This window comes from Penicillium expansum (genome assembly GCF_000769745.1).
Source record: "Penicillium expansum strain MD-8 chromosome Unknown contig5, whole genome shotgun sequence".
In the NCBI taxonomy this organism is placed as follows: domain Eukaryota; kingdom Fungi; phylum Ascomycota; class Eurotiomycetes; order Eurotiales; family Aspergillaceae; genus Penicillium; species Penicillium expansum.
This window is the reverse complement of record NW_015971306.1, coordinates 209229-222221: the sequence shown is the minus strand read 5'-3', so window position 1 is coordinate 222221 and position 12993 is coordinate 209229. Positions and strand designations below refer to the sequence as shown.

General features: G+C 50.6%; 6 protein-coding genes across 6 annotated transcripts; 2 read left to right on the top strand and 4 right to left on the bottom strand.

The window, feature by feature from the left end:
* Positions 1-2: 2 nt before the first annotated feature.
* On the bottom strand, positions 3-1253 carry PEX2_001910 (uncharacterized protein; the record flags this gene model as incomplete). The annotated part of the gene is made up of 1 exon (XM_016737469.1): positions 3-1253. One exon carries the CDS (start codon positions 1251-1253, stop codon positions 3-5), a length of 1251 nt encoding a protein of 416 aa, XP_016598905.1.
* A 438-nt stretch (positions 1254-1691) lies between these two features.
* On the top strand, positions 1692-2818 carry PEX2_001900 (zinc-binding alcohol dehydrogenase family protein; the record flags this gene model as incomplete). The annotated part of the gene is made up of 2 exons (XM_016737468.1): positions 1692-2236; positions 2293-2818. 2 exons carry the CDS (start codon positions 1692-1694, stop codon positions 2816-2818), a joined length of 1071 nt encoding a protein of 356 aa, XP_016598904.1.
* Positions 2819-3006: 188 nt separating this feature from the next.
* Positions 3007-3660, bottom strand: PEX2_001890 (uncharacterized protein; the record flags this gene model as incomplete). The annotated part of the gene is made up of 2 exons (XM_016737467.1): positions 3007-3471; positions 3571-3660. 2 exons carry the CDS (start codon positions 3658-3660, stop codon positions 3007-3009), a joined length of 555 nt encoding a protein of 184 aa, XP_016598903.1.
* Positions 3661-4112: 452 nt separating this feature from the next.
* PEX2_001880 (cytochrome P450) lies at positions 4113-6018 on the top strand (the record flags this gene model as incomplete). Its single annotated transcript, XM_016737466.1, has 3 exons — positions 4113-4424; positions 4626-5529; positions 5600-6018. The coding sequence occupies 3 exons, from the start codon at positions 4113-4115 to the stop codon at positions 6016-6018; spliced, it is 1635 nt and encodes a 544-aa protein (XP_016598902.1).
* An 822-nt stretch (positions 6019-6840) lies between these two features.
* Positions 6841-8269, bottom strand: PEX2_001870 (uncharacterized protein; the record flags this gene model as incomplete). Its single annotated transcript, XM_016737465.1, has 3 exons — positions 6841-7872; positions 7938-8120; positions 8240-8269. 3 exons carry the CDS (start codon positions 8267-8269, stop codon positions 6841-6843), a joined length of 1245 nt encoding a protein of 414 aa, XP_016598901.1.
* Positions 8270-11862: 3593 nt separating this feature from the next.
* Positions 11863-12934, bottom strand: PEX2_001860 (Short-chain dehydrogenase/reductase SDR; the record flags this gene model as incomplete). Its single annotated transcript, XM_016737464.1, has 2 exons — positions 11863-11968; positions 12036-12934. 2 exons carry the CDS (start codon positions 12932-12934, stop codon positions 11863-11865), a joined length of 1005 nt encoding a protein of 334 aa, XP_016598900.1.
* Between the last annotated feature and the right edge of the window lie 59 nt (positions 12935-12993).

The following is a 12993-nucleotide window of genomic DNA, read 5'->3' as shown; positions in this document are numbered from 1 at the left end:
TGCTACACGACAAAGTTCTTCACCAACACCATGGACTTCTGCGGGAACTTCATGAACTCGGTGAAGGCAGGGCCCTCGTGTTTCTTGGAGCCAACCAGGCCGCCAGAGACGAGGCCCGAGTACCCAGTACCGCCCACACCTTCACCCAGGTTGTACTCGAATCCCAAGTTCTTGTGGGTCACGACAAACTTCCACCGCTGATCCCGGCTGGGCGACACCAGCTCAAGCTCGACGCCAGTCACCTTGTCGAGCAGTTGGACGCTGGTTGCACCCTCTCCGCCGTACAGCTTGCGCATAGTGACGTAGTCCTCTGTCTCTGAAGGCTCATATCTACGGCTGCTGAAGATCTTCTCGCCTTTCTCCGCCAGCAAGACTGAGGGCACATAGAGGTCGTCGATGCGGTTGGAGCCAAACTCGGTAAATGATAGGGCAAATGGGCCGGGACGCACGCGCACGGCAATCATGCCTGAAAGGCAAGTGTACCAGTTGAAGGCGCCCCAGAGGCGCTCATGACCACCCATACCGGTCCAGGAAACCTCGCGGCCCTCAATCTTCACGTCTAGGATGAGGTCTGACACGGGGACGGGCTCGACCCAGTAGAAATGGGGCACAGTGAGAAGGCTGGCACCCTTGGCCTCCCCTGGGTAGATACTGTTATCGGCAAATCGTGGCGGTGAAACGGACGTCCAGGCAATTGTGCCCTTAGCCTCGGGATTGTCCATTGTAATGCGGGTGCGAGACAGGTCGGCGGTGATTTCAAAAGTGTAGACCCAATCATCAGCCTTCCAAGTGCCTCGAGTGCCCCGGCCAGGGCAAGACTCAATCGTAGACTCCTCAGCGTACTCAACAACTGCATATCGTGAGCCGTCAGCAAAGGACCATTCGGCTGACAGACGGAGGTTTCCGGTTCCCAGGAACGAGTAGTTAGGATCGCGGTAGAAACCAAACACGAAAGCCTCGAGACCATCGTCTGAGATGCCGTCAAACTCCCATTGTTCACCAGCGGTGGCATTCATGGGCTCAATGGCTGGTTGTTCGAAATCGTACTCGGGAGTACTCAAGAAAAACACGGGGGTATTTCCCCTAGCCATGTCGTATCGTGACGCATGGCTCACAGTGCATTCATCTGATACCTGGACAAGAGGCTCATTTTTCCAGTCCTTGGTCCACCCACGAGGCACCTTCAACTTGGCAGCAGTGCATGTCGTGGCCCCGAACAAGGCCAGCGCCGCTATGAGAGAATGGCTGCGCATGGTGATGGAAGAAATGAGATCTTAACGACAACCAAAAATAGAGACAAAATCTAGCAAAGAACTTAAATAATGTGGATGAAATGGACAATGATGTTTTTACTGTACGAAACCCTTGCAAGAACGGAGCTTAGAATAAAAGAATCCAGCCTAGCCCTTATTGGTCGTGTCCCTCAGCTTGTAGGCGAGTAAGAAAATGTGTAGGTACCTTCGGAGCGGGCTGTGGGGCTGTTCCTAGGGGCCAATCCGCTGTGAGACCACTGGCACCGGACCTCCGATCCTACATGATGGGTCTACGCCGCGACGATCCCATACCACCCAAAATGTCAGTGCTTGATATACGAACCTCACACTAAGCCGTTGCCTAATAACGTAGTCTGTATTTCGTGCAATTGTGAATCCGAAAGACAACATAGACATAGCAAACTACCAATTTCCATCATGACGTTGAATATCCCATCCAGCCAGACAATCATCAGGCAGCATGATGACGGTATTCTCAAAGTGACGCCTGGTTCGCCAATCCCGGAAATCGAGGGCCATCATGTCCTCGTACGCACCCATGCAGTGGGCCTATGCCCTTGCGACTTCAAGATGCCATTGCGGTTTCCCACGTCTGGCCTCTGGAACGGATGCGACTTCTCAGGAACTGTTGCGGCGGTCGGCTCTGATGTTACGCGATTTCAGGTCGGCGACACTGTCTTTGGTGCCGTGCATGCCTCGAACCAGGCCGACCCGCAGTCTGGATCCTACGCCGAATATCTGAAGGCTGAGGCAGACTACATTTTCAAGACGCCGCCTGGTATTGACCACATGAAGGCGACGGCGATGTACGGTACCGGTATTGCGACTATTGCCATGGCCTTATACTCGCTCAAGATTGCTGGCGATCTGAGCGCGCCCGCCGAGGGCAAAGCCTCCGAGACGGTTCTCGTCTTTGGCGGCAGCAGCACTGTCGGGATGATGGCAATCCAATTATTGAAGCTGTAAGTATAAACACGAGATGAATTAACGGAATAGTTACTGATCTAATTTGTTCCAGTCTCGGCCATCGTGTCATCTCTACTAGCTCGGAGAAGAACATGGAATTGGTCAAGTCTTACGGCGCCGAGGAGGTTTTCGACTACAGGTCACCCACATGCGGTGCCGACATCAAGAAGTACACCAAGAATTCCCTTCGGAATGTAATTGATCCGTTTGGAGAAGTCAAGACAATGTCAATTTGCTATGAGGCTATTGGCCGTGCTGGGGGCAAGTATTGTGCCCTGGAACAATACCAAGAGGCCCTGGCAACTCGCCGCACGGTCAAACCGTTCCTGATCATGGGTTCCTCCATTGCTGGCCGTGGTCTGGTGCTGCCAGATCCATATGGAAGCCCGCCCGACCCTGAGTTGGGCGCCTGGTCGCTAAATTTCTACAAGGACTTGCAGGTCCTTGTAGATGAGGGGAAATTGAAGGAATGCCCCCAAGAGATTCTCCCCGGTAAATTCGATGCGATTCTGCCAGGCCTGGATCGGTTGAAGAATAAGCAGGTCTCGGGGAAGAAGTTGATTGTACCGTTAGTTTAGAGCTGTAGTATCAATTGAGAATTATATGCACAACCTCTGTCCCTCTCGGTGTGTTTCGCGCTTGGTTCAAATTATATCTTTCACAGCGAGCTCTCAAGTGTAAAACAATCAATTAATTGATGCTACTTATACCATAACATAAACCAGAAGGGTGTGACATCAAAAGAGCACTATATAACAAGCGAAATCTAATCCTCCCGGTAGTCATAAACTAGCCTAACAGACACCTCCTGATCACCCTTCTTGGTGACGGTGGTGCGGGTAAAGTAGCGCTGGCCATCAATAATCTCGAAACCCCAGGTACCAACAGCGTCCCAACCAGCGCCCTTATTTGTCGCAATCTCCTGGATCGCGGCAGCGCCAGTCTTGCCCTCCTCCAGACGCGTGCGCAGCTCCTTATCCTCGAGCTCGGCAAGAGGTGTGTACTTTGCGTACATGGCGATAGTGCCAAAGATAGGCACTGTGGCCTCGCGAGTCTCAGAGTCCAGAATGTAGTCGTCTTCGTTGCTGAAGCTGCCGGGGGAGATGGTCTGCTTCATGCGGACCTTGGTAATGTCGCCCGAACCGTCCTTGGCGGGCTCAGTGGAGTGGGTCAAGGTGAGGGTGACGCTGGCATAGGCCAGCACCTTGCGGATCAGCCATGGAATCCCTTGCTATAAAATTAAAACAAGGATGCAGATTAGCAAAAGTTAACCGAAAGGAAATGATATCTCTTTGAAAAAGGAAATGCGCTTGGAAAAGAGAGCACTCACGATAGCGAACGTTGGGTCAATGGGGTCTGAATGTTCGAAGTTATATAAAGAATCGTCAGGCTCCACGTCCCAAAGGATTGCTGTGTACATCAGCTGGCGTGTCAGTGCTCACCATGACCCAAACTCCAGTCATGTCAGACGTGCTCTTCTCTAGAGGTGCCGCCATCGTGTCGGTAGAGTTATACTTCTTGCTCGAAAAATTCAAAATTCAACAACTCTGTCTAATTCAATAACTGAAATTCGTAAACATCCCGCGCTGAAGTGAGAGTCTTATGTTTAATGAACATGCACTGCTGGCACCTGTTGAGCGGACATCCATAATCGGTCGGAGTCGGACTCCGACCCACATCGGAACCGGAAGGGCAGTTGCAGGATCACCACGGGGGTCTTAGGGTCTAAGAGTATTAGTCTACAAGCACCTCGGCAGGTACCTGACAATCGCTCTTCAAAACGCACTTGCGTTTGACTAAGCGGTCTGTTTCTGTTGGTCGGCATCGAAGATTCTCTTCCAAGCAGGCAGCACAGAACAGATATCGCCAAACATGAGAGTCCCACTTCTAGATCAGCTTGCAATGGCGCAGGAGCAGTTTGGTGTCATGCGAGGCGCAATGGCTTCGCTGCGCCTCAGCAGGACTGATCTCGCGCTCCTGACGTTGAGGAGGATTTGGCATGACGAGGTGGTACTCACCATCCGGTCATTGCTGGAGACGTACGAAAATGTTGCAGAGCAATTTGGTGTGCTTCGTGGTGCCATGTCTTCGCTGCGGCTTACAAGGTGGCAGCTCTTCATGCTGACGCTGAGGCAACTGTTCCATAACATGCCCAGCTTCGTCAAGTATTCGCTCTTTGCCGTAGTAACCTTTGGTGTCGTCGTTGTCCTTGATAATATCTATGCAAGATTTACCTCTCTCCGGAACCTCGGTTTACCTGTTCTCGAATTCCCCAGGGGCGACGATCGATGGGATTACAAGAGAATTCTCCGATTGGGAAAAGAGAGGGCAAGTTTGTTCTCGGCTTGTCTCGCACATCGTGTTAAAGCACTAACGTATTCATAGTACCCCAATACTCCGTTCATCATTGCGTACTCGGGATTTGAATACGTCGTCTATCCGTCGTCCAGTTTCGATGAAGTCAAGCGCGTGTCGGTCAGAAAAGCCTCCATGCTTGAGTTCTTCACTCATGTATTCTTTCATGGATGGCGATTCCTAGGCAGCGATACCAGCACTCTCCTCAAGACCATCGGCGTGGACCTGACGCGTGCAGTGCCCGTTCGCGTGCAAGCTCGTCAAGAGGACACCCAGCTCGCCTTTGAGAGGGCGATTGGACCCTGCCCCGAGTGGAAATCTGTTTCACTCTACTGGACTATCCAGGAGCTTGTTGCCGCTACCAATGCCAGTGGACTAGTTGGTCCCGAGCTTGGTAATGACCCTCGATGGGTGAGAGCCGTCCAACACTTCCCCATGGTAACCGCACTAGCCGTATACATCTCGAATGCCGTCCCGCGTCTTGTGCGCCCTATTGTCACCACTTTCATCTTCTTGCCAGCGTGGGGCTACTACATTTATCTCAAGATGCTTCTCAAGCCCATGGCCAAGGCCGATTGGGAAGAGTACGAGAATGCAAATGAGAAACAGAAGAAGGAAATCCTCCGCGCAACACCCGACAAGAAGTTTCCCATCACTGCCTGGCTCATGTCGCGGTACCGACCCGAAGAGCTCTCCCTGAGCCAAATCACGCACGATCTCATCGTCGCCACATTCGAGTCTACTCCCTCCACGGCTGGAACCATGTTCTTTATTCTGGCTGAGCTCGTGTCTCGGCCCGAGCTGGTTAACGAGCTTCGAGATGAAGTGGACGAGGTCCTCTCAAATGGACTTTTGCCACAAACGACATTGACCGAACTCCGCAAGATGGACAGTGTAATGCGCGAATCGAGCCGTGTGAACCCTTTCAGCCTCTGTGTGTATTCAAATCTCCAGAATCGCTAACCAATTCCCTAAAACCGAAAACCAGCTAACATAATGCACAGTGGTGTTGTTCCGGAGGCTGCTCACCAATGTGAAGCTATCGATCGGCCCGGAGCTCCCCGCAGGTTCACTTCTCTGCGTCGACGCGCACCACATCCACAACGACGAAGACTTGTGGGAAGACCCCGACACCTTCGACCCAATGCGATTCCTCAAACTCCGCGAGCGGGACGGCGTCGACTCGCGACACCAGTTCACAAGCCTTGGGAAGGACTCGCCCGGATGGGGAGACGGTACCCAAGCCTGCCCCGGCCGTGTCTTTGCAGGCAACACCATCAAGATTATCTTGACACACCTCCTAGACAAGTACGAGATACAGCTTCCACCCGGAGCGGAGAAGCCCAAACGACACTCAATGCCGAACGGCTCCATGGCACCAGACCTCTTTGCCCGAATCATGATCCGAGAGCGGAGGCGCTAAGGCAAAGCTAAGGCAAATCAAAGGGACGCCACATTGGATTCACGACACTCGACTTAGCACTGGGGTTCCGGTGAGGTTTTGCCCAGCTGTGTGCTACCTACTATACAGATCTAAAATGTTATAAAGTCTAGAGCTCATGGATCAGGGAAAATCTTTTCAAATTAATCCTTGGGGATCTACCACTTGCTTTATCCCTTTTCTTTCCCCATTTTTGCTCACCTAGTTTGAATGCACTCTTTCTTTATTGATTGATTTGGCACGTAACACTTAGTAGGTATTACAGACATATTAGCTACCTCCGTTAAATATATATTTCTAAATCTAGATTAACTCAACTATATTAATATCATAATACCATTATATTACCCTAAGATATTATTTCCTCATGTAAATAACGTGGACCTAGATTAGCCTATAATTATTTCAAGCTAAGAAACCATAATTTTGAATAGATTGATGAAAGAAATAAAGTTATTGAAAACAAAAACCAATAGTATCTTTACAAACGCAAAGACCTATATTTTAAGCAAACATGGGTTTGAATGCTATTCATAGGTCATTAAATATAATTTAGTTAGGTACTAGGTTTTGGGTCAGATGGTTCTACCGAGGTCTAGCCTGTACGCTTGCGATTGTCCGATGGAAGCAATCTAGAACCCGAATTTAATAAAATGGCAAGTAAAAGTGGAACTAGATCTAGTTCTAGAGTAGAATCTCTCGCTAGCTATCCTAATCCTCAAATGGCAAGATGGGGTTGCATACAAAGGAGATAACCCCTAGCGGTGGAGCCCTAGGCCACCTGCCAAGTAGCACTGCGCATCCCTAACCCTGTGAATCTAGGAGCTGCTTCACCTTTGTCGTAATATCTTTGAGCGACAGGTCTCCGGTGCCATCCTCCGTCGCTGCCCGCATCTGCTCCTGGTGCAGAAGGGTCTCCCGAATTAATCCCGCGAAGGGGTTCCCGCAGAGGACCTGGCCCTTCTGCTCCCTGTCCTCGCCGTACCGGCCATATGCCCCTGCATTGCCAATGCCAAGCATTCCCTCTATTTGCTGGAACAGATCGGTTCGCAGTTCGAATAATACCCGAATTTGGATGCTTGGACTATTGAGGATTCGGAAGCCGCCCAACTCCAGGCTCGGCAGCATCAGGAGGTTGCGGATATGTCCCGGCGTCGTAGGGAGGAGGAGGTGGTGGTGAAGTAGTGAGAATACCGAACGCCACATGCGTATCAGGTAGACGTAGGATGTGACGAGAGTCGTCATGAGGAGGACGTCGTAGCTTTCGTGTTTTGAGGAAGTGCTTGAGGTGGTCGAGTCATTGCAGCCGGAGCCAGCATATGCTGTGTGGTTTGTGGGCATAGATCCCTGCATAAGGGGCCCTTGGTTCTGTTGTGGCCTTGTAGGCAGGTTCGAGGAAATGCCGCTGTCAAAGGCAGATCCGGGTGATGAGCCACCATCGTCCGTGCTCTGACGGCTCATCTGTCGCCGGTGTGCCGGTGTCTCAGCCGCCGTTAGCTTTTCGAGGATCTTCAAGAGCCGCGAGGTGTGATCCAAGGCGTTTTGAATTGACTTCTCTATTAATTTTGGCGAACTGTCATGTGGAGGATTGCGGTGGGCGTGTTTAAATGAATGGTAGTGTTCGATTAGGGCAGCGCAGAAATTCATGGAATCCTTTAGGGGACTCTGCATGTCGTCTAAAATATGGCTCTGTGATGATTGATTGAAAACATCTGTCCTCCCGGTGGAACCCGCCATGGCTATATTTTCTTGCTGGTCAGGACTAGTTGTCGCTCCGCTCGAATTGTCACTGCAGCCAAAATCGACCATCATGAAGTCTGTTGTATCGACCTTATCCTTGCCAATTGGTCAGTGCCACTGTTCAACAAGTCCAGTAAGGTGGTGGGTGCACGGGGTCATACCTGATCGGCTTCCTCCAGCCCCATGAGTTCTGTCCCGCGCATGTCACAGTGGGTAATATTAACAACATCATTATGCTTGTCTACTGCTGGCTGGAGGCTTCGCTGTTGAGGCGACACGGTTGGCCAGATCAAGTGCATGGGATTGACGAACCCCTGGCCGTTCGACGTGTCGCTGACGGTGCTCTGAGAGTTTGATCGTGGGATTGTTGTGTGCTGACAGCTCGGTGAGATAGGCCGAGTGACTAGAAGTGATTGACGAAGTGGGCTATGAATTGGACTGACAGCCTGGTTGCGATTCCCACCCCAAGGCTCTGACGCTGTGATGGAGGCATGGTGGGAAGCAGCGGTTGATGTTGGTGCGCGGGCAGCTGACTTGTTGGTGGGTGTTGTCGTTTTACATATCAAACCTGCTTTGACGCAACGTTCACAGCTGTTTCCCTCGCCTGATATAGAGTGTCTCTCGCATCGCAACTTGTAAGTGCGGCAGCGATCACATGCGAAGCGCCGGGACGATTGTCGACCGTACATCATACAACTCTTTCTGTTTTTCTTCTTCGTTATCTCCCGGATATAAATTGAATCGAGTGGAATGGTCGCTTAGGGCCTACGATGGGAGATTGTAAAGGATGAACTATATCCTGGAGCAGCGAGCTACCATGTGACTTGGTAGTAGCTATAATATATCGTGCAGAGAGATCGGCGGTTTCCCCTCTTTCACGAAGTACCATGCATCACATCACCCATATTGGGATAATCCATAGTTACGTATAACAGTCTATCTTAGAAGGATTCACCAACTGCCTAATCAGTCGCAGATCTGTGTTTTTAACTTCTAAGGTCTCACCGATCCATTTCTATACAGCCTCGCAGCTTCCATGTTTGCACGGAAAGATAGCATTCTTTCAAGGCGCTCTCGTACACAATACTTTATATGGCGTAAAATTTATAGACCAGGGTCAATATTGGTTCGTATGTAATTGAAACAACGTGCATAAAATACGGCAGAAAACTAACTTTGACGCTTGTAGATCTGTGGGTGTGGGTGCACACCGATCTAGACTGTCGTAGATGATCCTTTTCAATAACAACCGCACTATGTATAATACCGCACTTTACAAGGTTCTACACAATCGTACTTCAGTCCCGCTGACATCCACCTTCTCAGCACCACTATATCCGGTTTCGGCACGGGGCGGAAGTACTTGAGTCTTGATCTGCAAGGTCGGCTGAACTGCAGCTGAGGTGTCCGTTGAGACATGCAGGGAATTTCATGTCTGCTGCAGTCACTTTTGCGAGTGATGCGAGTTTTGCCAATTTTGCCAGGCTGGCCGCTGCAAGCGCAACTGCGTTACGTTCCACTTTTCAAGGGTGTTAGCGCTTGAAAACAAGGAAACAATAAGATGACCACGAGCTGGTATGTTATGCGGGCGCATTTTGATCTGTGCAGCACGCAATAGCGGGGGGTTCTGGCCTTGGGTCGTCAACTTTCGAATGGCCAATAGAGCGTTCATCAATGAATGCGGCTGAACTCTCATCGTTGCTATACCCCAGTAACCATCGCCAATTGCGTTCTCATGTAAGGGAGGAATATGGGATGTAGTATCTGTTTCATGTCTGTGTCGAAAATACAGCCAATTTATCACTTGACCATAACTAAAACCAAGGTTCATATTCGGGCCTGTGGGGGCCATATTCCTAGTTTGACAATGTCGATCCGAAAATCGCTAGATTTATATTTGTTTAGTAATAATTTGCCTTATCTTTGGAACAGAGTCATTCAGTTTGGATGTAATCAGCATACACTTATGCAGCTTGGTAAAATTGAGATATGTATGTGTAGCACTCCAAGACAACAAATAGACTGTATAACTCCTGTATAATACCACAACATGATCTGGGTGAACAAAACTACATTCCTGCACAAACAAAGTGATGTCACATCGCCCGACATCACCGCTGTGCTGCTCTTTACACTGCCGCCAAAGTTCGCAGTGTCTGTTTACATTTCCCGAAAGGAGGCCTCGGCGGCATTTGGACTTTGGAACACGCGCTGGAGGCAATCCGCCATGTCCATCAACATAAGTGACGCGCAAATAACACTCTCCGGACCACCCCTTCTCTTTTTCTGTAAGGCACCGTGGGCCAACTTGAATAGAGAATTGAAAGACCTAGAGATGGAGGTAATAGGCATCACAAGCCGGCTAGAAATAAACTTCATAGTGGAGCGCTTGACCAGCAGAGTCGGCCTAGCTGTCCGGCGGCTGGTCCTAGTCGCACGTCTATCTCTATATAGCATACGATAGTGGACCCCCAAGTTAACCTTATTACGGGACACCTGCACATGGGCGCAGAATTGGTTCACATACCGATATGGAGTCTCCTTGGCTGAGCTGGAAGGCACCGGATTCGACATCATATGGAAGGCGGCACGTTATCTTGAGCCCGGAGAACGATGCATGGGGCCGGCCCCCAGTCTGCTCTCGATAGACCTGACGAGTAACGATAACCAAGTAAAAGCCCCGCGCACCCCTTGAGGGGACTATTCCCTCCGTTGCTCAACATTCCGGGCGAGCTGCAAGGGGGAAGTCAGCAACCACGTGCGCTCTCGATGTGGACGATCGCTCCACATGAAATCAAAGCAGTCCTTGTGGTGATAGCGTCGTGGGGAGCCCCGGGACCAGACGTACTTCCGGTGGTGGTGTGGCAACAATTAAAGCCAACCGTGAAACACTGGGTGCCCGCTTGTGACTGGTCACGAGTGTCAGCGTCCGCAATGGTTTATTGGGAATAGGCCTAGTTGCCTGCGTCAACCAAGTCGACATTGTCTCGTTCAAAGGGACTGTTGGCAGCAACAACACGCTCAAAGCTGACTACGCCCAGTTGAGGGCGGTGTTGGAGGCTGTCTCGTACATCGGTACGATGCTCCCTCGTGTCCAGATGTGACCCTGGAAAATACACACCACGATCGTTATGTGCTACCCCACTGTTTTTCTATCACTCGCGAATCTGCATCTTCGGGGTGGGCAGGCTTTTATAACCCAGATTGCCGAGGGCATCAGCGAATTGCGTATGGTGGGGGATCAATTTCGTTTTTCTCCATCCTTGCATCCTGTACAACACTATGCAATTGGGCAGCAATCCGGTTATCCTCATCCATTGTCGGTCGTAGCATGATTTTAAAGTCCATATCTACAGGCCCTGCTCCGAGGATCGGTGTTGCGATGCACCGGTTAGTGCTATTGAATACCGGAAAAATGTTTTCCAACAACCAACCACGGGCCAGTTCACACACCAGCTGGATTCACCATTCCAAGGACCTCACACTAAGATGCGATAAGATTTTCTAGACCGAGAGAAAGCATCCATATTAGCTCAACTTTGTACGGGACACGCCAGGCTCAACGGACATCTTCATCCAATCGGCCAAAGCGATAGCGACATGTACGCGTGTGGCATCAAACGTGAGACGTTATCGCACTTCTTGTCATCTTACAAGCGATGCAGTGAACACCGTCGCAGCCTCATTAAGCCAGCTGGTTACAACTTCGGTAGTTCGCTCATGCTGGGCGGTGAACCAGAGAGCATGAAAACCTAACGTTAAGGCCATCACGGCGGTCATCATGTTCGTGATTGAGCCCAAAAGGTTGGCGAATGAGGGGCGCTGAGATGTGATGCCCGAAATGCAAATTTGTATTTGTTTCATGTGGTGAAGTTATCCGATGTACATATTCGACAGTGCAGTGCACGCTTTCTAGGAGCTGCATGCGACCCAAGGTCGTGAAAAGCCTAAGGAATGTGATATTAATAATAATAATAATAATAATCTCTAAGGCTTTGAATAATCCATAATGCACTCGGCTTACAGTCCCAGAACGCCCCCAACTCGGGGATCGACCTACATACGACCTTCCATACACCCCCTCCTTCAAACATCCTTGGAGGGGATGTGCTTGTTCAGGATGGTCAGGATCTGGCCCCACGTCTCTCGGTACAATTCAGCGCCCCTTTCGCTGGCCTGCAGCTTGCTTGGTCTAGAACACTGGGGTCAGCAGGGTTCCATTTTCTATTTTCATCTTGTCTCAAAATTTCCAAACTTACTCGAGGACTTCATCATCATGCCATAGCTTCCCAATGCTCTCGGGGCCGAGGGTAGTCGCGCTAACAAGGGATCGACTTCCGTGTTCGGCCGTTCGCGCAACAAAGTACTGGATTGGACCCATGAAAACCTTGGCAACAAGTGAGAAGTTTCGGCCGAGATCCGTCTTACAGAATCCCGGACATGCCGCGTTGATGATAACCTGATTGTCGCTGTGTTGGTCCGCCACACCCTGCAAAACGAACATGGTGGCCAGCTTGGTCATCATGTAGTGTCTTTGGTCGGAGTATCCCTCCTCAGTGTTGAGTTGGTCAATCAAGGTCTTGTTTGAGTCGAGCCACGAGTCCTCAACGTCCTGGTAGCCCTTGCTCGTTGTGAACGTGAGATGAGACGGGGTTCCATTAGCGGCGGCCGTTTCTCGCAGCTTGGGGAGAATAAGCAAGGCCATTAACGCCGTGGAGAGCACATTGACTTGCAATGCAATCTCGTAACCTCCGGGCCCTTTTGTAAAGCTGGGCATAGCAAGACCCGCATTAAGGAGTGCGACATCAAGCTTGGGGACTTGTTCGTTCAGCTTTGCGGCGAATTCCTTCACGGCATCAAACGTCGAAAGATCTACTGGGATGACAATAATGTTCTCATTGCCGGTCTCACGGATGATGGCGGCCTTGGTGGCCTCACCTTTTTCCTGTGTGCGGACGGCAATAACGAGCGGCGATGCCCCCAAAGCAGCAAATTTGACGGCTGCTTGATATCCAATACCAGTGTTGGCGCCGGTGACCAACACCGTCTTTCCCTTGTACGAAGTTTGCGGGTCCTTAGGTGGGTTTCTAGCCTGCCGGTAGAGATGCTTCAACTGGTTCGCGCCCGGGCGAGATTGGTTCTTGGCTGTGGAGGACATCGCGAAGATGCAGAGAAGCCTTAAAAAAAGACGGGAAGTCTTTAAACACGAGAAAACCT